This window comes from Dasypus novemcinctus, chromosome 4, assembly GCF_030445035.2.
Source record: "Dasypus novemcinctus isolate mDasNov1 chromosome 4, mDasNov1.1.hap2, whole genome shotgun sequence".
Taxonomy (NCBI): domain Eukaryota; kingdom Metazoa; phylum Chordata; class Mammalia; order Cingulata; family Dasypodidae; genus Dasypus; species Dasypus novemcinctus.
The window spans coordinates 123,987,950-124,013,144 of NC_080676.1; the positions used below are offsets into that span (position 1 = coordinate 123,987,950).

The following is a 25,195-nucleotide window of genomic DNA, read 5'->3' on the forward strand; positions in this document are numbered from 1 at the left end:
CATTTGTTGAAGAGGCCATTCTCTCCCAGTTGAGTGAGCTTTGCAACCTTGTCAAATATCAGATGACTGTATATGTGAGGATCTATATCCAAACTCTCAATTTGGTTCCATTGGTCAGTGTTTCTGTCCATTTGCCAATACCATGCTGTTTTGACCACTATAGCTTTGTAGTATGTTTGAAAGTCAGGTAGTGTGATTCTTCCAATTTCATTTTTCTTTTTAAATATGTCTTTGGCTATTTGGGGCCTCTTTCCCTTCCAAATAAATTTCATAGTTTATTTTTCCAGTTCAGTAAAAAATGCTGTGTTGATATTTATTGGAATTGCATTAAATCTGTAGATCTGCATTAAGATGTAGACATCTTAATGATACTTAGTCTTTCTATCCATGAACAGGGACTATTCTTCCATTTATTTAAGTCTTCCTTGACCCCTTTAACAGTTTTGTGTAGTTTTCTGTGTATAAGTCTTTTACATTTTTTGTTAAATTTATTCCTAAATATTTGATTTTTTAATTTACCATTGTAAATGGCATTTTTTCTTGATTTCCTTCTCAAATTGTTCATTATTGGTATATAGAAATGCTACTAATTTTTGTGCATTCATCTTATTACCTGTGACTTTACTGAACTCATTTGTAAGTTCTAGAGGCTTCGTTGTAGATTTCTCAAGGCTTTCTTTGTACAAGATCATGTTTTGACTGCTGTAGCTTTGTGATAATGCAAGGAGGTGTGAGTCCTTCAACCTTGTTTTTCTTTTTCAAGATGTTTTTGCCTATTTGTGGCCCCTTACTTCTCCAAGTAAATTTGATAATTGGCTTTTCCATTTCTGCAAAGTAGGCTGTTGAAATTTTGCATTGAATCTATAAATCAATTTAGGTAAAATTGACATCTTAACAATATTTAGTCTTCCAATCCATTAACTCAGAATGTCCTTCTTTTTATATAGGTCTTTTAGCAATGTTTTGTAATTTTCTGTGTACAAGTCCTTTACATTCTTGGTTAAATTCATTTGTAGGTACTTGATTCATCTTTTGCTTATTGCAAATTGAGTTTGTTTCTTGATTTCCTCCTCAGATTGCGCATTACTACTGTATAGAAATAGTACTGATCTTTACATGTTGATTTTAATACTCCACTTTGATGAATTTGTTACCTCTAGTAGCTTTGTTGTAGATTTTTCAAAACTTTCCCAAAGTTTGTGTGTTTCTAGGAATTTTTCCATTTCGTCTGGATTGTTTTTTTTGTTGGCATGCAGTTGTTCATAGTATCTTCTTTTGATCCTTTTTATTTCTGTATGGTCAGTAGAAATGTCTTCCTCTCATTTATGAATTTATTTATTTGAATCTTTTCTCTTTTTTTCCTTGTCAATCTAGGTAAGGGCTTGTGAATTTAATTGATATTTTCAAAAACCAACTTTTGGTTTTATTAATTCTCTTGGTCATATTTTTATTCTAAAATTTACTTATTCTCTAATTTAAAAAAAAATAGATTTTATTTATTTTCTCCCCAACCCCCTTGTTGTTGTTTGCACTCTCCGTCTGCTCTCTGTCCGTTCACTGTGTGTTCTTTCTCTGTCTGCTTTTCTTTTTCTTCTCGTCTTTCTCTTTAGGAGGCGCCTGGAACTGATCCTGGGATCACCGGTGTGGGAGAGAGTCACTCAATTACATGAGCCACCACCTCTCCCTGGTCTGTTGGGTCTCTCACTGTCTCTCATCTACGTCTCCCATTGTTGTGTCATCTTGCTATGTCAGCTCTCTGCGGCATGGGCTGTCAGTTTTCTGGGGCATGGGCTAGCTTGCCTTCACCAGGAGGCCCCTGGGATTGAATCTGCAGCTTCCCGTATGGTAGACAAGAGCCCAAACGCTTGAGCCACATCCGCTTCCCTCTAAGCTTTGATCTTTCTTTCCTTCTGCTTGTTTTGAGGTTAGTTTGTGTTCTTTTTCTAATTCTGCCAGATATGCAGTTAGGTTTGTGATTTTAGCTCTGTTTTAAATAAATGTAACTGTTTAAGGCTATAAATTTCCTCTCAGCACTGCCTTCACTGCATCCTATAAGTTTTGATATGTTGTGTTCTGGTTTTTATGTCTATCAAGATATTTACTGATTTCCCTTGCAATTTCTTCTTTGTCCATTGATTTTTAAAGAGAGTTTTATTTAACTTCTGTATATTTGTGGATTTTCCAGTCCTCTGTCTAGCATTGATTTCCAGTTTCATTCCATGATGGTCAGTAAAAATGCTTTGTATAATTTCAGTCTTTTTAAATTTATTGAGACTTGTTTTGTGACCCAACGTGTGCTCTCTCCTGCCAAATGATCCATGTGCCCTTGAGAAGAACGTCTACCTGCTGTTCTGGGGTGCAGTGTTCTCTATATGTCTGTTAGGTTTAATTCATTTATCATATTATTCAAGTTTTTTGTTTCTTTATTGATCTTCTGCCTAGATGTTCTATCTATCAAAGAGAGTGCTGTATTGAATTCTCCAACTATTATTGTAGAGTGTCTTATTTCTCCCTTCATTTTTTCCCCCCCCTTTATTTTTGCCAGTGTTTCCTACATGTGTTTTGGGTACCATGATTAAGTGCATAAATATTTATGATTTTTATTTCTTCTTTTTTATTTTATTTTTTATTAGAGAAGTTGTGAGTTTGTAAGACAATCATGCATAACATAGAGCATTCTTATACATCTTCCAACTACTAACACTGCGTTGTTGTGGAACATTTGGTACAAATGATAAAAGAGCATCTTCAAACTGTTACTGCTAATTATAGTCCATAGCTTACATTTGGTGTATTTTTCCCTTGAACCACCCTATTGTTAGCACCATTTATTAGCACTGTGTATTTGTGATAGTTTATGATATAACATTCTCTTATTTGTACTATTAACCACAGTCAATTTTCTATTGAAAATAGGGTTCACTGTGTTATATATATAGTCCTGTACCTTACAGTATCCATCTAAAGTGTACACTCAGTGGCTCTCAGTTTCATCGTTGAGTTGTGCTGCCATCCCCTTAGTCAACTCTAGAATGTTTTCATTACTCCAAAAGGAAAAGTCCAATGCCCCTAATATACCCCCCTTTTTTGCCCCTTAACATTGATATAATACCTTCTTTTCATTGGTGTTAAAATATTACCCTATTACTGTTAACTACAGTCCATAAGTTATATTAGTTATATTTTTCCCATGTATGAACATATCCTTACACCTTGTAATAGTGATGTATATTTGTTCTGTTTCATGGAACATTCTTGCATTTGTACTAACAGCAATCCTCATCCTCTACTGAGTTAACTGTTATACAGTCCCTAGTTTATTGTCTAGCATTCTTTCAATTGACACTGAGGTCCCTAGACCAACCCTTTCATCAACAATAACATTTATAACACTGTTATACTCTGTAAAATGTGTTACCATCAACTCTATATATTTTTACACATCTACAATCAACCTTATTTCTGTGTCCTAGTAACCTATACTCTAGTGTTTATTTTCATGAGTTTACTCATTATATTTAGTTCATATTAAAGAGATATAAATATATTTGTCCTTTGTGTTGGCTTAGTTCATTCAACATAATGTCTTCAAGTTCATCTATATTGTCATATGTATCCTGATTTCATTTCTTCTTACAGCTGTTTAGTATTCCATTATATGTATATATGAATATTGTAAATTCATTAGTGGACAGATATTTGGGTTGTTTCCATCCTTTAAACTGTGAATAATGCTGCTATGAACATCAGTGTATAAATATCTGTTTATGTCCCTGCTTTCAGTTCTTTTGAGTTTATTCCTAGTAGTGGAATCATATGGAAGATGTATATTTTGCTTCCTGAGGACCTGCTAAAATGTCATCCACAGTGGCTACACCATTCTACATTCCCATGAAAGTGAAGGAGTGTCCCTATTTCTCCACGTCCTCTCCAGCACTTGCAGTTTTTGTTTTTAAAGTAATGGCCATTCTATAATGTGTGAAGTAATATCTCCTCTTAGTTTTGATCTGCATTTTCATAATAGTGATATTGAACATCTTTTCATGTACTCAGTGGTTAAGTGCCTGCTTCCCATGTACAAGGTCTGGGGTTCAAACCCTGATACCTTCTAAAAATTAAAGTGTTTAAATTTGAGGAGGTCCCATTTATCTATTTTAAAATTTCATTGTTTGTACATTGGGTATAAGGTTTAAGAAACCTCCACCTACCACAAGATATTGAAAATGTTTCCTTATGTTTTCTTCTAGGAGTTTTATGGTTTTAGCCTTTATTTTGAGGTTACTGGCCCATTTTGAGTTAATTTTTGTATGGCAATTAAAATTTTGTATGCCACTAGTTATGGCAATAGATAACTAGTTCTTTCAGCACCATTTGTTGAAGAGACTGTTCTAACCCAGTTTGTTAGATTGGACAGCCTTGTCAAAAACCACTTGACCATAGATGTGAGGTCTATTTCTGAACTCTCAGCTCAATTCACTTGATCAATATGTCTGTCTTTATGCCGGTAGAATGCTGTTTTACCACTGTAGCTAAGTAATATGCTTTAAAGTCAGGAAGTTAGAGTCCTCCAAATGTGTTCTTTTAAAAGATATTTTTGGCTATTTGGGGCCACTTATCCTTTCAAATAAATTTGATAATTGGCTTTGCCATTTCTTCAAAAAAGGCTGTTGAATTTTTTATTGGGATTGCCTTGAATCTGTGAGCCAATTTGGGTAGCACTGACATCCTAATGATATTTTGTCTTCCAAGCCATGAGCATGGAATGTTCTTCCATTTACTTAAGACTTCTTTGGTTTCTTTTAGCAATGTTTTGTAGTTATCTGAATACAGGTCCTTTATGTCCTTAGTTACATTTATTCCTAAATATTTGATTCTTTTTGTTGTTATTTTAAGTGGAATTTTTTTCCCTGACTTACTCCTTAGATTGCTCATTAGTAGTTTATAGAAAGGCTACTGATTTTTTTTTTTTTGTATTAATCTTGTATCCTACCACTTTGCTGAAGTTGCCTATTATTTCTAGTAGCTTTGTTGTGGAATTTTTGGGATTTTCTTGATACAGGATCACACCATCAGCAAATAGCAAAAGTTTTACTTCTTCCTTTCCTATTTGGGCATCTTTTATTTCTTTTTTCTTGTTGAAGTGCTCTATCTAGAACTAGCACAATATTGAATAATAGTGATGACAGGGGGCACCCTTGTCCTTTCAGTCTTTTATTGTTGAGTCCAGTGTTAATTGTGAGTTTTTCATATGTGCACTTTATCTTATTGAAAAAAGATTCCTTCTATTCCTATGTTTTGGAGTATTTTTCTCAAGAAATGATATTGTATTTTGTAAATTGTGTTTTCTGTGTCAATCGAAACGATCATTTGATATTTCTTCTTCAACTAATTAAAGTGTTGTGTTACACCGATTGATTTTCTTGTGTTGAACCACCTTTGCTTATCTGGAAAGAAACCCCCTTGATCATGATGTATAATTCTTGTAATATGCTTTTGGATTTGATTAGCAAGTATTTTGTTGACTATTTTTGCATCTATATCCATGAGAGAAATAGGTCTGCAATTTTTTTCCCCATAGTATCTCTATCTAACTTTGTTATTAGGATGATGGGGGCTTTGTTGAATGAGTTTGATATCATTCTCTCCTATTCAGATTTTTTTGGAAGAGTTTGAGTAATATTGGTACTTTATCGTCTTTGAATGATTGGTAGAATTCACCTGTGAACCCCTCTGGTCCTGGGCTTTTCATCTTTGGGAGGGTTTTAATGACTTTGTCAATCTCCTTACTTGTGACTGGTTTGTTGAAATCTTCTCTGTCTTTAGGGTCAGTGTAGGTTCTTTGTATTTTTCTAGGAATTTGTCCATTTTGCCTACATTATTTAGTTTAGTGGTGCACAGTTGTTCATAGTATCCTCTTATGATTTCTTTTATTTCAGTGGGGTCAGTAGTAACGTGCCACACTTGTTTCTGATGTTATTTATTTGCATCTTCTCTCCTTTTTCTTTGTCACTTTAGCTAAGGGTTTATTGATCTTCTTGAAGAACCAACTTTTGGTTTTGTTGATTCTCTCTATTTTATTGTTCTCAATTTTGTTTATTTCTGCTTTAATTTTTGTTTTTTCTTTCCTTTTCCTTTTTTTTTGCGATGAGTTTGCTGTTCTCTTTCTAGTTCCTGCAGTTGTGCAGTGAAGTCTTTGATTTTATTTCTTTCTTCTTTTTAAATTTAAGCATTGAAGGTCATGAATTTCCTTCTCAGCACTGCATTTGCTGCATTCCATGGGTTTTTTTTTTTGTAAATGTCCTGCCTCCTACCCCCTCCAGGTGGCTCCCTTGTCTTTTTGCTTCCTTTTTTCTTTTGCTCATTGCATTTTTGTTTGTTTGTTTTGGTTCATTGTCCGCTTATTGCCTTTCTGTTTTTTCTTTAGGAGGCACCAGGAACAGAACTCCCATATGGGAGATGGGTGCTCAACTGCTTGAGCCACATCCACTCCCAGCTTGGTTTTTTTTTTTGCTCATTGTCTGACTTGTTGTTTTTGCTCATTGTCTGTTCATCGTGCTCATTGTTTTTTTTTCCTTGTTGTCTGCTCATTGTTTGTGTTCGATGCTGGCTGTTCATTATTTTTTGTTCGATGCTGGCTCTTGTCTGTTTGTTGTTTGTTAGTCTTCTTTAGGAGGCACCAGAAACCGAATCTCGGACCTCCCATGTGGGAGGCAGGCACTGAACTACTTGAGCCACATCCACTCCCTCCCATAGTTTTTGACACGTCCCCTTTTTTTTTCCTGATACTTTTCTATCTCCATTCCCACCCCCCCCCCCCCTTAATGTTATCTTGCCCCTGGGAGTCAGAGGGGGTCAGTTCAGAAAGAAGTCTGTTTTGCCTTTAGGTGGTCCAGTCAATAGAAACTAGGTTGAATAAGGGTACAACAGTTCTTGACAGTAGTTCTACAGTTCTATAGTGGTCTTTCACTCTCCCCTTCTTTCCCCCCCCTGGGAGAAGGGTTTATATGCAGCATGCTCCAGCAACATGTGTTTTACCCTGAGGTTTTGTGGACTTGTGTTCCTGTGTCTGGATATTCATGGGTTTCAAACTAGCTGCTCCTAGTAGTGCTTTATTCTCTGTCTGATGGGCAGGCCCTGGGCCACTGCTTCTGAGGGAGTCCCTAACTGTGCATCACTGAGTGTTGAGAATGGTCTGATGGTCTGAGACAGAATTTTCTGATACTTTTCTTTTTCTTTGACTCAGTGTTTGTGGAGTCCTTCGCCAGTCTCTGCCATCCTTCAGAGTTCTAAGCAAGTGGGATTTGTTCATTTGCTGAATCTCTGTGAAGCCTTTTTCAGGGGATGCATTACATTGCCATGTTGACGATGTTACTACTTTCAAACCACTTTCTATCCCTTATTGGTCAAAGTTTGCCCAATAGAGGCTTATGTTGTATTATCTGTCCTCTCCAGGCAGCTGTTTGTAGCCCAGAACCTTCACAGGTCCAGTCAAGTAAGGGCACAGTTGGGGGACCAGTGGGATTGGGCAAATCCCAGTAAGTAAGTCTAATACAGTTACAGTGAATCATATATTTGTGATATTTTAATAGGCTTTTGTGTTTTTTTTTCTGTGTTGATCTCAAATCCAGCAGTCTCCTTGAGTACATTATTCTTATTGTGTGTTTATTCTGACTTCATTTTTTCATATAAGTGATACCGCGCTCAATATTTTAGGTGTATTTTTGCACTTGTGTCTCATAGCAACCTTACAAAGTAGTTTCCATTATTATTCCCATTTCAGATTAGGAAATTTAGACTTAATTACTTTGGAATTGGGATTCAAAATCAGGTGTAATCATTCTATTCTTAATCCTAACTCTAACCATTGTATCACCATTGCCTAGCTACTGCCTGGCCAGTAATTGGTTGGTGCTCATTAAATATTTGTTTCATTGAGTACTTACTATGTGCTAATGTTTTATTTAGGTGCTTCAGATATATCAGTGTACAAAACAGATTAATTTTCCTGTTATGTAATTTTAGCAATTTCTGTTTCCTTAATTATTTATCAGTGCCCTTTGTAACAGTTTTTCAGTCTTCTTTGCTTTTGCTTCAGCATTTCCCACACATAAAAAAGAATGTCTTGAACATCTGGATTTTGTAATGTCTTTCATGTCTTTGTTCTTAGTGCTTAGAGTAGTATTGTATATAATGTTGATGCTTAGTGATGTTTATGGAATAATTAAATTAATCTCACAACTCTATACTTGTTAACTTTATCGAAGTGGTCCCATTTCTACTGTTTCCTGATAAATGAAGTCAAGGGTATATGCTAAGTTTGATACTGATTGGAAGTGCCACTGAAAATTTATAGATTTATTTTGTCATTAATGACATTTAAAGATTTCAAAATAAGGATCTGCATTCAAAAATAAGAAATCATACATGATATGATATCAATTCTTTATGCTCTTTTCATTGGTTAATTATCTATATGGTAAATGTCCATAAAACCCAGTGCTTTTAACAGTTCATCTCTTTACTAAGAACTTTATTATTTAAGATTCTGCCTATTAAAGTCCATTCTTCAAACTGCTGCTTTTAAAACATGTCTCTGATCATATCAGTTATGTCCTCTGTAAAGTCTTTAAGGTTTGTCTGTTTTTTTAAAAATTCAGTTTATCATCTGACTGAAAACCATCTTTTCATCCTTGGCCTCTATGATTCTTCCTCATCCTTCTATTCTATCTATGCATAGCTACTAATAGTCATCATATTGACAAGAACCACTTAATTTCTACACATATTTTATTCTCCTCTGTCTTTTCTCCAGCTGTCAAAATATGCTACTCATCCTTCAAGGTATAACTCAAATGCCAGCTACTCCCTAAAGCCTTCAGTAACCTCTTACTTTCCCAGTCAAAACTGCTAGTTCCTTTCTGTTCTAGTGCTTATTCTTCTCTTTAACACTTGTTTATCTTAGCCCTGTGTGTCTTTGGTTAAATATTAAGTTTTTTCCACTAAACCTATGAGCTTCTTAAAGGCATGATCTTGTTTTATCAACAAGATAAATGTTGATCTTTTTTTTAACCCTGTAATAAATATGTTTCTTTTTCTTTTTTCTTTTTTTTCTGTTGTTGTTGAATTCACTTGCTCTTGATTGAGGAATGTAAAATATTTACCTTTTAAAGTCTCAGATGCCTAATTTGCATTTGACAACCTTATTATAGATGATAATTTTGTATTCCAGGTATTTTTCTCTTAAAGAAGAAACTTCTTACTAGAGAACTGAAATCTTTCTGAGACTGTTTTAAATGTTACTTTTTGTTTAGAAAAATTCGATTCCCACCCACTTGAACATTATTTTTCCCCTTTTTGGCAACCCCAAATTCTTCTTGACTTTTCACTTTTGTGTTTTTTATTGCCTTTAATCTAAGTCTTTCCTAGGAAGCAAAGACAAAATAAAACCCCCAAATTAAGCTAGCCAGGAAGGTATTTCCCCCCATGGGTTTCTTGGGTTTCAGACTTCCTCAGAAGCACTTGAGATGAATTATTCTCGTAGACATTTCTAGATAAAGAAGATCTCCCAGGACATATCACCTTTGTTCACAGTCCTGTATGAAATTAGAAATATAGTACTGGTCTCAGATGAACTGTCTTCCAGGAGAGCAAAGATTTTAACCTGTTCCTTTTTTTTTTTTTTTTACTTTATTTTTTTTAATGTTACATTAAAAAAAATATGAGGTCCCAATATAGCCCTCACCCCCTTCAACCTGTTCCTTTTTTATCCCACATCTACACTATAGTTACCATATATTTTTCCTGGCCAATCCAGTTTACTTAAATTTTATCCAAACTTTCCTTTTACTTTCCATAATCCGTATATTATTCAAGTTAATATGGAATACCTAGTGTATATTGTGTGTTATGTTAGTATGTCTATAGTTGTAATTTTTTATAGCAGGAAAAAATGGAAAGGGTAATTAAAATTTTGTAATTGAGTAAAATTTCTTTTAACATTTGCTATTGATTAACATGTACATTAAAATATAAACAAGTGTTGTAAGAGAAAACTGATACTTTTAAGAAGTATACGCAGCCACTACAGTTCAACAAATAAATAACCAAAAAAAAAGACAAATAACCAAATTAAAAAATGGGCAAAGGACTTGAATAGCTATTTCTATAAAGAAGATATTAAAAATGGATAATTAGCACTTGAAAAGATGCCCAACATCATTGGTCATCAGGGAAATGCAAATCAAAATTATATGAGATAGCACTTAACACCCACTAGATGGCTATTATTGAAATAACAAAGCATAACAAGTGTTGGCAAGGATGCAGAAGAATTGAAACCCTTGTATGTTATTGGGGGGATTATAAAATGGTGGAGCCCCTGTGAAAATTAATGTGGTGGTTCATCAGAAAGTTGAATATAGAAATTACTATATAAATCGGCAATCCCACATCTTGGTATATACCCCAAAGAATTGAAAGCAGGGGCTCAGACAGATATTTGTACACCAGTGTAAATAACAACATTATTCACAGTAGCCAAAAAGTGGAAGGAAAGAGTAACCTTTAACAGATGAGTGGATAAACAAGATATCATGTAAGTAAAATAAGCCAGACACAAAAGGACAGATATTATATAATTCCCTCATAGGAAATAGCTAGAATTAGCAAATGCATAGAGACAGGTAGATTACAGATTACCAGGGTCTGGGCAGTGGAGAGGAATTAAAAGTTACTGCTTTGCTTAAAGGGTACAGAGTTTCTGCTTGGAGTGATGAAAATATTTTGGTAATGGATGTTGGTGATGATAGTGTATTATGAATATAATTAATACCACTGAATTGTATACTTCGAAGTCGTTAAAATTGGAATTTTGACTTGTATGTATTTTACCACACATGCACACAAAAGTTAAAAAAAAGTGTGTACTGTACTGCATCATTGCATCTCACAGTGGTGGGTAAAATTAACAGCCAACGCTTATTGAACACTTTCTAGCTATTGTGGGGTGCGACTCCCATTGTGATTTCATTACTTCCTTACAATGTATGAACTTTCCCCATTTCACACAGGAAAACTAAGGGAAAGGAAAGTGACTATTCAAGGCCACATATGGTATGTAACAGGATTCAAAGCTGAACAGTTAATCCATAAAAACTAACTTATAATAATAATAATACTGATTCAATTATAAGATTAATAGCCTTTTGAGTAACACATAAAGTATTGTCTGCAAAAAGAAAATATTTTTAATTTGAGATTTTACCTTTAGATTTATTTAAAGTGCAGCTTTTTTTGTGATTAATGATGCTGTGTTTCTGTTGCTTACTAATTTTGTGTTCTTGGATAAATTATGTATTTATCTGATATTTTTCTTCCTTTGTAAAAAGAGGATTGAAAACATCAATGTAGAGCTCAAACTTCATAATATTTATAACAGTTCCTTACATTTATACAAAATCTTAGTCCCTATAACTTCATTGTATGTGTTTGGTCACCAAGAATTTGACCCAGTTTTTAGATACTCTATAAATTCAAAGCAAAATATTAAGAGGCGACTGTAGTAGGAAAGGACACAGGTATGATGAGTTTGCTTTAGCCTCAGGCATTTTCCTTTTTGAGCCACAGTGATTTCAAAGTGGAATGTGTATTTCTGTATCAGAAGATAGAGGGCTGACCTTGAGGGCAGTAAAGATACTTGGTTAAAGTAATATAATGCTGTAATCCTGTTTCCTTTTAGTAAATGGGACATTTGAATATATCTTAGAAACTTCTTAAAATGATTATTTTTTAAACTCAAACTCTAAATAAATCTAAAAATGTGTTTGTTGAGGTATTATACCTAAGTTGGTAATAAACTTATCATATTTATTTGACCTCAAAGTTTGCATCTTTAAAAAAAAACAAAACAGTAATTTTCCTTGTATTATGGTGTTGAGGATGTATATTTTTTACCCTAATTAAGCCCAAATTTATTTTATTGATTGTTCTTTACAGTTTGATCATTTTATTACATGTTTTTACTTATGTCATTTAATATGAATTACTTTCCATATAATGAGTTATAACTGAGTGAGAATCTGGAAAAGCTAAAAAAAACAAATTTCTCTTGGGGTTTAGGTTGTATACTTGCATTCCATCAGGCCTGTTGATACGTTTTTTTTGGTCTGGGCAGTATTTTAAGTATTTTGAAATAATTGCCAACATTTAAATTAGGGAGAGTTCATAGAAAACCTGGAGTCTTTTTGGCTTTTAAGTAATTATTCGATTTGGCAAACGTACTTGGTAACCAGGAACTGTGGCAGTTTAGTAGAAGTTGTCCCTTAAAGAAGGGATTTGTACCCTCCCAACTCACCAGAGTTCCTATCTTTTGGCATTGTGTTCCCTACACTAAGGCCAACCTTACTCATAATTCTTTTGTTATCAGGTTTACACTTTCTGTTTATTATGTGGGCCTTCCCATATTTATGATGCCTGCCTATCTCCTGTGGGTAGTTCAGTTTGTGTCTCCTGCAGTGGAGACTGGGATTGCGTCATTTCATGAAAAGTTAATTTGTTTCAAATAATAGGTTCAATATAACTTGCTATTTTAAAATCGTGGGTGTGTGTGTGAAGTATATATATATATATATATATGCAATATGAAAGGGGTAGCATATTGTCTTAATTTACCAGTACTACATGATAAATACCAAACAATAAGTTGAGTTTAGATGCCAGAAGTACCATATCCAGGCATCAGCAAGACCATGCTTTCTCCGGGAGTTTGTAGTATTCTGCTGGTGGTGGTTCTCTATCACATGGTAATCTTTGTCTTTTATCTCCTGTGCTTTTTAGATTTCTGGCTTCTAAATCTTCTGATTCTTCTGGTTTTTGATTTTTACTGACTGCATTCAAATTTATTCTATTTATAAGACTTCTAGTAGTATGGATCAAGACCAACTCTGATTCAGTTTGGCCACACCAATAACTAATAATGTCTTTCAAAGATCCTATTTAAAATGGGTTCATACCCACAGGAGCATGGATCAAGATTAAGAACATGTCTGAAACACTAATATTGTAATATTTTTGTAGCAAAGGCAAAGAAAGTAATATGTCAATGCTAATATTAAAAAAAAAAGAAAACGTGGTTTAGTTTTATGAGATATGAATGTAAATAAGCATTTTTTTCTTTATTTCTTCATTAACAAGGATACCTTAGTCCTGTCATTTAACCAATCTGGGTTCATCTGTATCTTTCTGAACATGGAAGGAACACTTGAGTTTGTTTTTAGGATTAGATGAGATAAATGTGCCTGGACAGAAATTTTTGGAGTGATGCTTCCATCATTTGTTAAGCTGCCTTTTGTCTGTTATTTTTTTTTTGAAGTTGAAGTAAAGTTTATTTAAAAAAAAAGGACATGTCTTTTTTTGGACTCAGTTTTGTTCCATAGATCTATTTCAAATGGTTTTCATGCTCCATTTTAAAAATAATAATACTTTTACTTTGTCCTTTAAGATTCCTCTTTTGTGATTACAGTTGTAAAATTCTGCAATTGTAAATAAGTGTTTCTATATTTAAAATGTCAGTGCACAGTTACTACTCCTACAATGTTTGTCTATTCCTGTTTTTTTTTTTTTTTGGCTTTTAATTGGCTAGTTTTTTAGGGAGAGTAGTTTACTTTTTTCCTTCAAGAATGGTTCATTAGCATCATATACTTTGAATTATTTTTTAATTTGACAATCTTCTTTAAACGACTTCAGATATGAGTAACAAGCTTGTTTATTTTTAGATTACTGCTTTTCTTTTTCAGAATTGTGTTGGATTGGCATTGCTACCTTTTGGCCTTTAATATGATGTTCTTTTGAAAAAAAAAAAATGTAATGTTCCTTTGGAAAAAAATATACTCCCTACCCCATCCCTAGCCTTTGCCTTTTTTTTTTTTTTGCCTGCTTACCTATAGAATTATTTCTTTGAATTTCAATAGCTTAAACTGATATGTTGTATGTGTATGTTACCCCAACAAATTTTCCTGAAACATGTGTGCTATTTTTAAGATGAAGATTTAATTCTTTAGAAAATTTTTCTAGTGTTATGTCTTTTATATCTATTTTATTTAGTTTTATTATTCAGACACACTAGTTGTTATTATTTCGATCATCTTTGTCTGTTTTTCGTATCTTTTGCCTGCTCATTAATAAATTCAGTTATCTTTTCCTTTTCTAATATTTAAACTTCCAGTCATTTATTCAAAATTATTTATCTAATAATTTGCTATTTTTGCTATATATATTTTTTCTACATTGCTGTTTCTAATTTAGTTCTTATTTTCAAATGGTGTGTTCTGCTCTTCCATTTGTTTCTTTAGGACTGCAACTTCATTTTACTTCTTTCTGTTGTTTTGTCATAAAGTCTCTTAACTATTTAATTCATTTTTTAAAATTAAATCATAATTATATTATTAAGCAAAAAAAAAAAGGTGCTGAAGAGGGTTATAGTAGCCTACCTTTTGTGTGAAAAGGAAGAAAATAAGTACACATTATAGGAAGCGGATGTGGGTCAAGCAGTTGGGTGCCCACCTACCACATGGAAGGTCCTGGGATGGGTTCTTGGTGCCTCCTCCAGGAATTGAATTTCCCAGGACAGGTACCCCTGGCAGCCTGGATTGAGCAGCCTCCTGGGATAGTGTAGCCCTGGGAACACATCTCTCCTGTTCTTGATAATAGGCACATTTGCCAGGGGACAGCCCAGCCTCCAGCTTCAGGCTCCCTCCTTAACAACTCTGAGGAGGTGTGGTTGGTGTGGAGTTGGCCCCAGCTTTCTCCATCCTGAATGTGGAGGGCTTCTGAGAAGGAAGGAAGAGGGCTGAGTCAGGAGTTGATGTTGATAGTGGAAGAATTTTGGTGTTGAGTTTAGCTGTATCCTTACGAATCCAAACTAAACATAAACATCATCCAATTCTGCGACAGGTTGAGGCTCTCTCTTTCCCACTCTGGACTGCTTCCATTGAAGTGGTAGAACATCTTGGTGAAGATTCTTTCTCTGCCTCAGGCCTCTGATGAGTTAGTCCTAACATCTAGATGTAAACTAATGAAAAGGCAGGGAAGGGGAAGGAAGGGGAGGGAAGGAAGGGGAGGAGGGATTTATTTAATTCATTTTTATGTTGCTGTGTAGCTTGAAACATTTGTGGAGAATTTTTCTTTTCATCTCAGTTGTGGTGATTTTCATTAAGTAGCTTATCAAATTTTTATATCCCTTCATACCTCCTACTAGGTTTCACGCCATCTTTCTGGAAATTGTATTGCTCTCCCCATAGGGTATGGGGACATACAGGTTAGTACCCTGACATTGCCCAATTCATTTTGGAGTTTTAACAGAGAGAATCCCACAAATGGATTACTTCCTTAGTTTTTCCAGTTTCTTAGTAGTTTGCTTCTCCCTGGATTTGGGATGTTAATTAAAATAGGTAGCATATTGTGGGTGTACCAGTATAGACTGTGGGGGATCTTGGAGTACAGAAGCAGCCACTGATATTCTCAGTCCTGCTTAGGAATCTTCTGTTTCTTCTCAGCCAGCTGGTGGTTTGACATAAGTTATGTCCTTTTTATGTTTAGCTGATATAGAGCAGGGGTAGGAAACTACAGCCCACAGGTCAAATCTGGCCCACCACCTGTTTTTTATAAATAAAGTATTATTGAAACACAGTCACACCCATTCATTCACATACTATCTGTGGCTTCTTTCATGCTGCAGTGGTAAAGATGAGTAGTTGTGAGAGACACCATATGGCCTGCAAAGCCTAAAATATTTGCTTTCTGCCTTTTATGGGAAAAGTTTGCCAGAACCTGCTATAGTTTAATTTTATTTTTCTTGCTGGTTTTTCACTATTTTACTTCCATTAAACTATTGACATGGGAGTTTCTATAATGCTTATTTAAAAAAAAATAGTATAAAATAAGCATCATATTTATTCTAACAATTGAATTTTTATAGAAATTACCAAAAAAAAAAAAAGTTAGTTGGTTTAGTTCAGTTAATTTGAGATAAGAATGTTTTTATCCTAGCAGATGGGATACTTTCCAGGTAATCTCTACCAATATAAAAATTATTCACATTATGCTCTTTAATGATGTCTTTTTTTTTCTTTTCTGAATAAGAGTAAAGCAGTGTCTTATTACACTAGTTTTTTGGAAGACTATTTAATTTGCTAAACTTTTTCTTTCCCACTTTTTCAAAGGTATAAGCGATTTTGCCAGACTTTGGACAGCATTGGAAAAAATGAAGGTGGGATTGACAAATTTTCCAGAGGCTATGAATCATTTGGCATCCACCGATGCGCGGATGGTGGTTTATACTGCAAAGAATGGGCCCCAGGAGCAGAAGGAGTTTTTCTTACTGGAGATTTCAGTAAGTGTTTTGAAAGCACAGACGTCATTAGTATTATTTTATTTATCTATTTATATAATAGACTTTTTGTATTCTATTTATTTGATTCTCAGATGATTAATGTTTACAAATAAATGTCATACTTTTTAGCTAGAACCAGAGAATACATCAAAGTCCTTACCTTCATATCGTCCGAATGGTTCTACTATAATATAATGAATGTGTTCTGAAAAACTTTATGTTCTGCAAAATCATGTACCAAAAATAACAGGGTTTATGAGGAAATAGTGTTAGGTCATATTATCCTGAATGTACCCAACTCTGTTAGCAAGCTCTGACAGAAATAATAACAATTTTAGTAAAAGTATTGGCATAGTTAATTGGTTACCAGCATTTGTATCTGGCTAACTGGCATTCTAGTGTTTAGATCATCTATAGACTTAAACCATTTTTTGAATGCTTGCTGAAATTAGAAATCTAATGCAGAGACTAATGTTTTTCAGTATTCAACTTTATTTTTCTTTCTTTTTTTTTTTTTTTAACACAATGGGAAATGCCTTTTCAGCTTTGTTATCTGCACTGCTAGCCTCTCTAGATAGTTAATACTGAGGAAAGCATAATGGTTCTGGAAGTCATGACTTTTAGTTTACAGTCCAGTGTGTGTATAGGGGTGGAGTGGGGGGGGGTTGGTAGATATATATGTAAATAAATAAAATATAATCTTCTAAATTTTATTGTCCAAATAAATTACTGTAGAAGAGACAAAGAAGAAAGCTTTGTTTTAAAAGTGGAATAACTGGAAAAAAATTAGGCCTTGGTAAATGTTCCCAATACAATTACATAAAGTATCAGGGTGATAATAATACTTTAATATTCTAGAGTGGTACAATATTTAAAATTTGACTTTCTCAAAAGACAACATGCTATCTAATTCCATTTATATGGCATTCTGGAACAGGCAAAATTATATGGACAAATAACAGATTATTGCTTCCAGGGGTTTAGGGGTAGAAGGTGTGGGTTGTTACAAAGAGGCATGAGGGAAATTTTTAGGATCATGAAAATGTTTTATATCCCGATTTTGGACTGTATGCATTTGTCAGAATCCACAGAATGTGCATGTAAATGAGTGAATTACCCTGTATATAAGTTATATATATATACTTAAGAAACTTGACTTCAAAATAAAGTCTGGATTTTACATGTTTTCTAAGACAGCACTATCCAACAGAAAAATAATGCAAATTACTTATGTAAGGCAAATTTCTTAGCAGCTACATTAAAAAGTAAAAAGAAAACAGTGAGTGAATTTTAATATCCTGGTATATTGAATTATGTAGCCCAGCAAAAAGCATGTTTTTAATCTTAATCTGCATCCCTGTGGTTGTAAACCCCTGTACATAGGACCTTTTGACGATGTTACTTTTATTTAGGGTGTGGTCCCACTGTATCAGTGTGGGCCTTGATTTAGATTACTGCAGTTTTTTATAAGAAGAAGAAATTTGGTAACTCAGTCAGAGAAAGCCAAAGGAAGAAGTTGGAAGTCAGTAGAAATCGGAAGAGCAGACGTAAGAGAGAGATTGTCATGTGAAGGCAGACAGAAGTGCAAGCCAAGAAACCCAAGGACTGTGGAAAGCCAACACCAGAGTGCTACAGAGTCTGGGTAGATGCCATGCTTTTTGGACTTCTAGCCTTCAGACTATGAGCCAATAAGTTTCTGTTGTTAGATCAACCAGCTGTGTGGTATTTGTTGAGCAGCCTGGAGAATTAAGACATATTAATACATTTTATTTAACTCAATATGTCAAAATTTTGTCACTTTAACATGTATTCAGTGGAAAATTTATTAATGAGATACTTTCATTTTTAGACCTGAGTCTTCAAAATGCGATTCAAATGTAAAATTTTCATTGAAAACCTTTAGCTCTACTTATACTTAATAAAATATTCAGCTTATAAAGTAGATTCACATACTCACGTTGTTTCAAACTTAAATTAAAGGTTTCCAGGAACTGACCTAACCAGAAGTTTTAAAATTTAAATTTAGTAAATTAATTAAATTAAGTAAAACTGAATTTGAAATTCAGTTCATTTCTATTAACCTCATTTCAGGTGCTCGATACCCATATGTGCTTAGTGGTTCCTTTATTGGAAAGAGTAGGTCTAAGCAGTTAAAATAATTCTCTGTGGAATTTCCCCAGTTAGATGATATAAACTAAGCTACCTTACCTGAAAGCTACTGAAAAGTTTGTCCATATTGTTGTGCAAAGCTATGAGATATGGTGATACACAGTAGCTTGATGTAGTGATAATTGTGAAATGTATTTTGAAGACAGGAGACTTCTCACTTAAATTATTGTTGTAAATAGATTCTTAAAGACGAATATGGATATTTCCCTATTTCCTCTTTAAGTCACTGCTTTGACCATTAATTTTTGTTGATAGGTTATTTAGAGAGCACTTTTTGGCATTCTTTTTTATTAGTTCTTTTATTGCCATTTATGAGACTGAGAGGTGTTCAATGAGAATTTAAAGTTAAAATTTACGTACAGATACCCACATTACTTTAAGAGCTTTAGCTAAAATTTGGTACGTGCATTTGGTCTTTTTCTTCTTCCTCCCATATTTATGATTAGTCCTTCGATAGTTTTCAAACATATAAAAATTCAGGAGAGGAAGTATAAGAATTTTAGATTTAGGAGCCATCCAAAAGCCTTATGACCTCATTCCTATGACTAAAGCTGATTTATTCAAAGTTTGACCTTGTAAATCTACTTGGTCCCTATGCATGTTTCGAGAATTGCATTTCAAATTTTAAGTACTTAAGTACTTAATGCATACATATCAATATTAAGCAAAGTAACTAAAAAATATTTTGTAAAGGGAAAACTAAAATATAAATGTTCTATTTTAATGTAAAAATGTCCTCTCTCTATTTTTTTCAGTTAAGTTAATTTTTAAAATATTACCCTTTGCAAAGATGTATTGGATAATTTCAAATCTCTCCATATCCTTCAGGTAGTGTTCAATTATTTTTCAATCAACAAATATTTATTTTGTGTCTGAGGGCATAGAATGACAGTGTTTTGACCAGTGAGCCTTTATTTTCACTGGAGAGATAGCAAAGACTAAACCAAATGAAACTGTGATAGAAAATAATTAAGAACGGCAGAATGTTGGAAAAATTTAGATGTAATGTATTTTCTTATTCATATGAAGAGACATCCTTCTCTGCCCAAAGCTATAGGGCTTCACCGTATATTGTATGTGGGACTTTAACTTCTCACTAAAGAACTTTGATGCAATTAAAAGAAAGTTTCTTTGCAAAAACATGTAAATGTGGATATTAATTAAATATAACTGTGTAGATCATGGGATTTGGATGACGACGACAACATAGCTGAAAATATACCCTGAAATAACTGAGTTAACCATGAAAAATTTTTTTAACCTACAGTTAAAGGATTCTTATATTTTGTTTTTCCCTCACTTCATTATTTTCTGAGAAGCACTGAGTCAAAAGAAAATTATTTTTCTTTACTAAGCTTCCTTTCTCTAACCTTAAAATGTGTTAGACAATTTTATTGTAAGTCATCTAATGAATAAATTTTTACTAAAATGTAAAGGAAAAGAAAATGTGTATTAATTAGCTTAAAAATTATAGTACTTTTTTCTTCAAAAATTCAAATGCATAGTAATTAAAATGTTCTAGGTTACATTGCTAATGATTTAAAGATGTTTTAAAACATGAACTCTCATTTATCAGCTTATAAATTCAAACAGCAATAAATTTAAAAGGGTCTATAGAATTAATCTCTAACTATAACTGATAATTTTAAGGTTTAGACTCCTTAACTTGGTTGTCTTCTATGTATGAGAGAGCTAACTTCTAAATACATATTTGCTAGAAGGAAATATTGTTGTTTACCTATTGGCAGGGATTTAAAAAATTATAGTTTTACTTATATTTTTCATCATAGAAATGTTCATATAATTTACAACATTAATTTTGCACCAACCTCTCTCTCTCACCCCTAATGCTAATGTAAAATAGACCTTCAGAAACCCGCAACAAAAATCTTCCTTCTGTTACTGGGTAAATTGATTATTTATATTTTCCTGCAAAGGAAAAATTTCATAATTCTATTTTTATCTAAATGATTATCCATTTGTTCATGATAATTTTTCAGAGGAAATTTAAATTAAAGAATGTCTAGGTTTTAATTTTGCATTATGGCAAATTATATCTGTAATAAAAATATTTTAGCAAGCTCTTTTGATGTCTTTCTCCTTTTCCAATCATTTTAGAAATCAACAACATTATACATTTCATTTTCTGAGGGATTACTCACTGATATTGCTGGGAAATATTTTTATTATCCTACTTTTTTTTTTTTTTTTTTTTGCCCAGTGACCTCCAAATATTTTAGGTAATAATGCTCAGAGTAGTCCTATAAATGATCTCTAAAGAAGAAATAGGTATGAATTGGAATATAAAATAAAGGATTGAACTTAGCCTTTGAAACCATGGTTGACCTTTCTGAACATGGTTCTTCATCTGGCTCAGTGGAGATGAGGGTGATGATGGTTGTTTTACCTGGCTAACTACTTACTCAGAGTGCTGACTAGTTTGGGAATGTGAAAACACTGTATATTTTTTTTAATATGATATATTTTTTAACTGGTAAGATTTTAAAAAAATCTTCATTGCAAAGGTCTATTTTTTTCTTATAAAAATTACTACTTATTTCAAAAGGCTTGCAAAAGTAAAATAATTTAGTCTCTCTTTTGCCCTAACTGAGGTAGCTCTGGCTTTTGCCATCCACATTTTAAAAACTGCTTGAAAAGCAACCCTACTTTAAATATACTTCACATATTTTTCTTCATTTAAGAGAAAATGAAACAATCATTTCTTTTCCTTTCAGTCATTTTTTTTTTTTAAACTAGCTTTTTAAGCAGCCAGCAGCTCTTGCAGCAGCCCAAAAGGACAGTGGATATATAATGCATTCATCAAGATTAGAATGGCACCTAAAAAAGTATTACTGTGAAAACCAGAAACTATTTTGAAGGTTTGAGATGAATTTCTAAAACTTTGAATTATCTTCAATGTGCAAAAGACTCATTCTTTAGAAAATTAAATGTGATATAAAATATACTTGGAGTTTCTAATCTAAATCATGTTTATTGCTGGTTTCTAAATAATTGAGGAGAATTATCTGCTTTCCAGTAGCTGGATGATAATAACTAGAGAGAAAGGCAGTAAACTATATATGTCAATATAAAATAATTGGGTTCCTATTTACTATAACTGAAAACATTTCATTTAAAATTACTAAGTCTGGGAGCGAGACATTTTTCAAATAACCTAAATGTCTATCATTGATAGATTTAAAGAAAGGGGATAGAAAACTTGATTTTTGTGCTTATAGAAAAAAGGAACCACACATATTTTGCAGAATGTGAAAGACATTAAGGAGATTTTGTATCTGTTTCCTGGCCTAAATTTGTCTATAGTTTTGTTTTTCTTTTTCAGTTAAACAGTTGCCAAGAAGTTTTCACCATCACCAAGCCTTTACATTTCTTAATTCCACATGCTCTGAAGTAGATCTACTCAAAGTGTGTTCTAGGGATGAATGTGGTTCTGTGAACCCTAACTGGTTTACAGTGGTATATTGTCAGGAATTGGGAGTGCTTAGAAACCTTAATAACACTTTGGCAGAGTAATTTTTTTTTTTTTTAGGAGACACTTGGGAATTAAACCCAGGACCTCGTACATGGGAGGTGGGTTTTCAACCCCTGAGCTACAACTGCTCCCATATGCGAGTTACTCCTTTTTTTTTTTGTTTTAGGAGGTACCAGCCATCAAACCTGGGACCTCATACATGGTGATCACCACTTAAGCTATATCTGGACAGAGTAATTTTATTTCTGTTGACTCTTACATTGATAATATAAACATTGGGGCTTGAATTTTGAGTCTTTCTTTCAATTTTCCAGTAATTTATTTTTGTTATATTTTGCATAAATATTTGCCTGTAATAAATTGTGAATAAAAAAAAGGTAACTGATCCAATCACCATAGATAGTTTGAGAAACACTGATCTGTAAATAAGCGATCATTATTAATTGGTCTAGAAGTCCTACATAGTTGGAAAGTATAGTTAGTTTTCATGTAATCTGTCCATTCTTCAATTAATCTATGGTGGCTGTGTTAGTCTGTTTTCATTGTAGAATGACATGTTACAACCCCAACCTCTTAAATGCCTTAAAACAATAACAAACAACATTTTTTTAAAACTGTAACTGGCAGCTGTAACTCTGTTCAAAGTAGTAACTTTTTCCCAGAATCTAGGGTGATGAAGCAGTTCCTATATGGGATATGCTAATCTTGTGATAGAGAGAAAGAACAATGAAGGAAACTAATGATGGTTCTAAAAGTTCAGCTTAGAAATAGCAAATGTTATTTGTACTTACATTTCAGTAATCAAATAATGTGGTCATTCAATGACACATGGATTCAGAATAACCTTATATGGAGGATAGTGACAAATTGGAAGCAATAATACAAACAACCCTGGTAGCAAATAACACACCTATATAATGTGAAATTTTAAATATTTTATAGTCCTTTTTGGGGGGGCTTGGGAGAGTTTGGTTAGGTAATGTTGCACTCTGGACTTAGATTGTTGAGATTTCTTGGAATTTCTATTAACCTATGGAATCGAATGGAACTTCAAGGAATCTTTTGCAGGTGGGTTGGGCATTTTCAACTCCCTGGAGGTCCTGTGTGAATGCATTTTTATTATATGGCTTCCTTTCCATATGGCTTATGGAATGTTGTGATGCTTCTAAACAGAAAGTTTCTAGAGGGGGCTGGGGACTCTTTGACATTGCTTATATTTTCAGGTATACGGCAAACTACAAGGCAGAGGTAGAAAACTTTAGAGCTGTTACCAAGCCAGTATTGATGATGATGAATGGCCCCTTTGATGTATGTGAATCTAAAATAAATAATCATTAGATAGGTGTTTTGTAAAAAGGTGTTAGTGCTTCCTCTGTCTTTCTAACCTGATGTCAGTGATTTCACCCTTTTATTTATTTTACCTGGTAGATTGTTCATTTTCAATGGGGTCAATGCACAGTGAAGGTTTATTTAACTAACCTCTACTTAATAGACTTACTGGCAGTCTCACTGTAAATGATACTGACTGATTGCCACAGGATACTGAGTACTGGCAGTAGACAATTCTGCTTCTACCAGTTACATTATGCATTTATAATGAGACAGTTTTCCCCTGCCCCCTCTGTCTGGTAGTACCAGTTCTTCTCATTACAGTGAGGGCAAGTTGGAAAAAACTATTTTGAGTTAAGTATGGGGAGAACTGCAAAAAAAAAAAGATATAAATATAGCAGAACTTCTCAGGGGGATTATTTTACATGCACCTTTAAGCTTTCTTTCCATTTTAATCTAAAGGAAATTGGAAATTATAAGTGTTGTTTTATGCATGTGGTTCATATAAGAAAGACAGAATTCTAATCAGAGGATTCAGACTCAAAGAAATAGGTTTAGACTTACAACAGAAGATGAGTGAATACATGTATTTATATTTGTGTTTTAATTTAAATATAATGTTTACTGTTTGTTTATATATTTATTTTTTATCATTTCCTGCTTTAGCCAATATTTTCAATTTATGTACCAATTTCTGGCCCCACTTGTGTTGGATCAGAGAACTTTATTATAATGCCTAATGGGATTATTTTTATAGGTAAGCATCCTTACCTCCCGGGATTGTAGGAGATTGCTGCTGGAAATCTTAATACTATAAGGTAGATTTTTAACTCTGTGACATAAATAATGATTTTCTAGTCTCATATTGCTTTTTCATAAATACCCTGTTGTTAAAAATGCATGCTCTTTGGATAATACATTACATTTTGTTAGGTTTCAGGTTTGAATTTTCCCTGGTAGTTAATGTCTGCAAAATTTGTTCATGGTTGTTCTTTAGCAGTTGTCTTTTGAAATTTGTTAACTTTATTCGTTAAATAAATTTTATTAAGCTTACCATTTACTTACATAAAGAACTAACATTCGTATTATTCTCATCAAATTAGGTAGTCTCTTAGAGAAGTGTTGTTCTCTTTTATAGTAATTTATAATTGATAGTAATTGTGACTGATTATGGCATACAGCAACATTATATCTTGATCACTGACTATCATTTTAAGTTCAAATTGCATTATTCTAAGCAGCTGTCACTTATGATCAACTATTAAGGCAACTGCAGTTTATTGTTGGTCTTTTCTTTCTTTTGCCATAGATAACATATCTGAATATCATTTTACATAGTAAATGTAGTAAATCTCTCAAGGGTGTATAACATTGCTTGTTTAACCTATCCAGACACTTGTCTCAAGCAGGTCAATTTTGGAATCCACTGATTAGTCTCCAGGCTTTGTCTGTTTTTGTCAAGCTTTGAATCTGTACCTCTTTCCTCATCTCTAATCCTTTCCCTCTTTCTCCTTTTGCTGACTTGTGTTCTTTACATTTGCAATCCTGCCCAATTCTTTAAGCTTGAATAGATCTTGGAAACAAAGGAAAATTTTATTTCTTTGTACTTGTCAGTTCCTCATGGGACATTGTGATGGTGCTAATTTTAACTTTGAAGGCCAGGGACCCGCCTTGAATGATGGATTCCTGAAAGAAATGATTTAGCCATCTTAGTTAAATTGGTGACAGAAATACTTCAAATGTGTTATTTAAAGATTAGGAACCTGAAAATAATGCCATATTTTCTCAGAAAACAAGAAGAGCTTTCAAATAGCGAT

The 25,195-nt window shown here is 33.4% G+C and overlaps 1 protein-coding gene across 1 annotated transcript in view; it reads left to right on the plus strand.

Annotated features, from left to right (window-relative positions):
* Positions 1 to 25,195, plus strand: part of GBE1 (1,4-alpha-glucan branching enzyme 1) — a 342,498-nt gene that overhangs the window by 47,089 nt on the left and 270,214 nt on the right. The window contains exon 2 of the mRNA XM_058296064.1: positions 16,218 to 16,387. Within this exon, the coding sequence (XP_058152047.1) occupies positions 16,218 to 16,387 (170 nt within the window). The remainder of the gene's footprint in view (positions 1 to 16,217; positions 16,388 to 25,195) is intronic.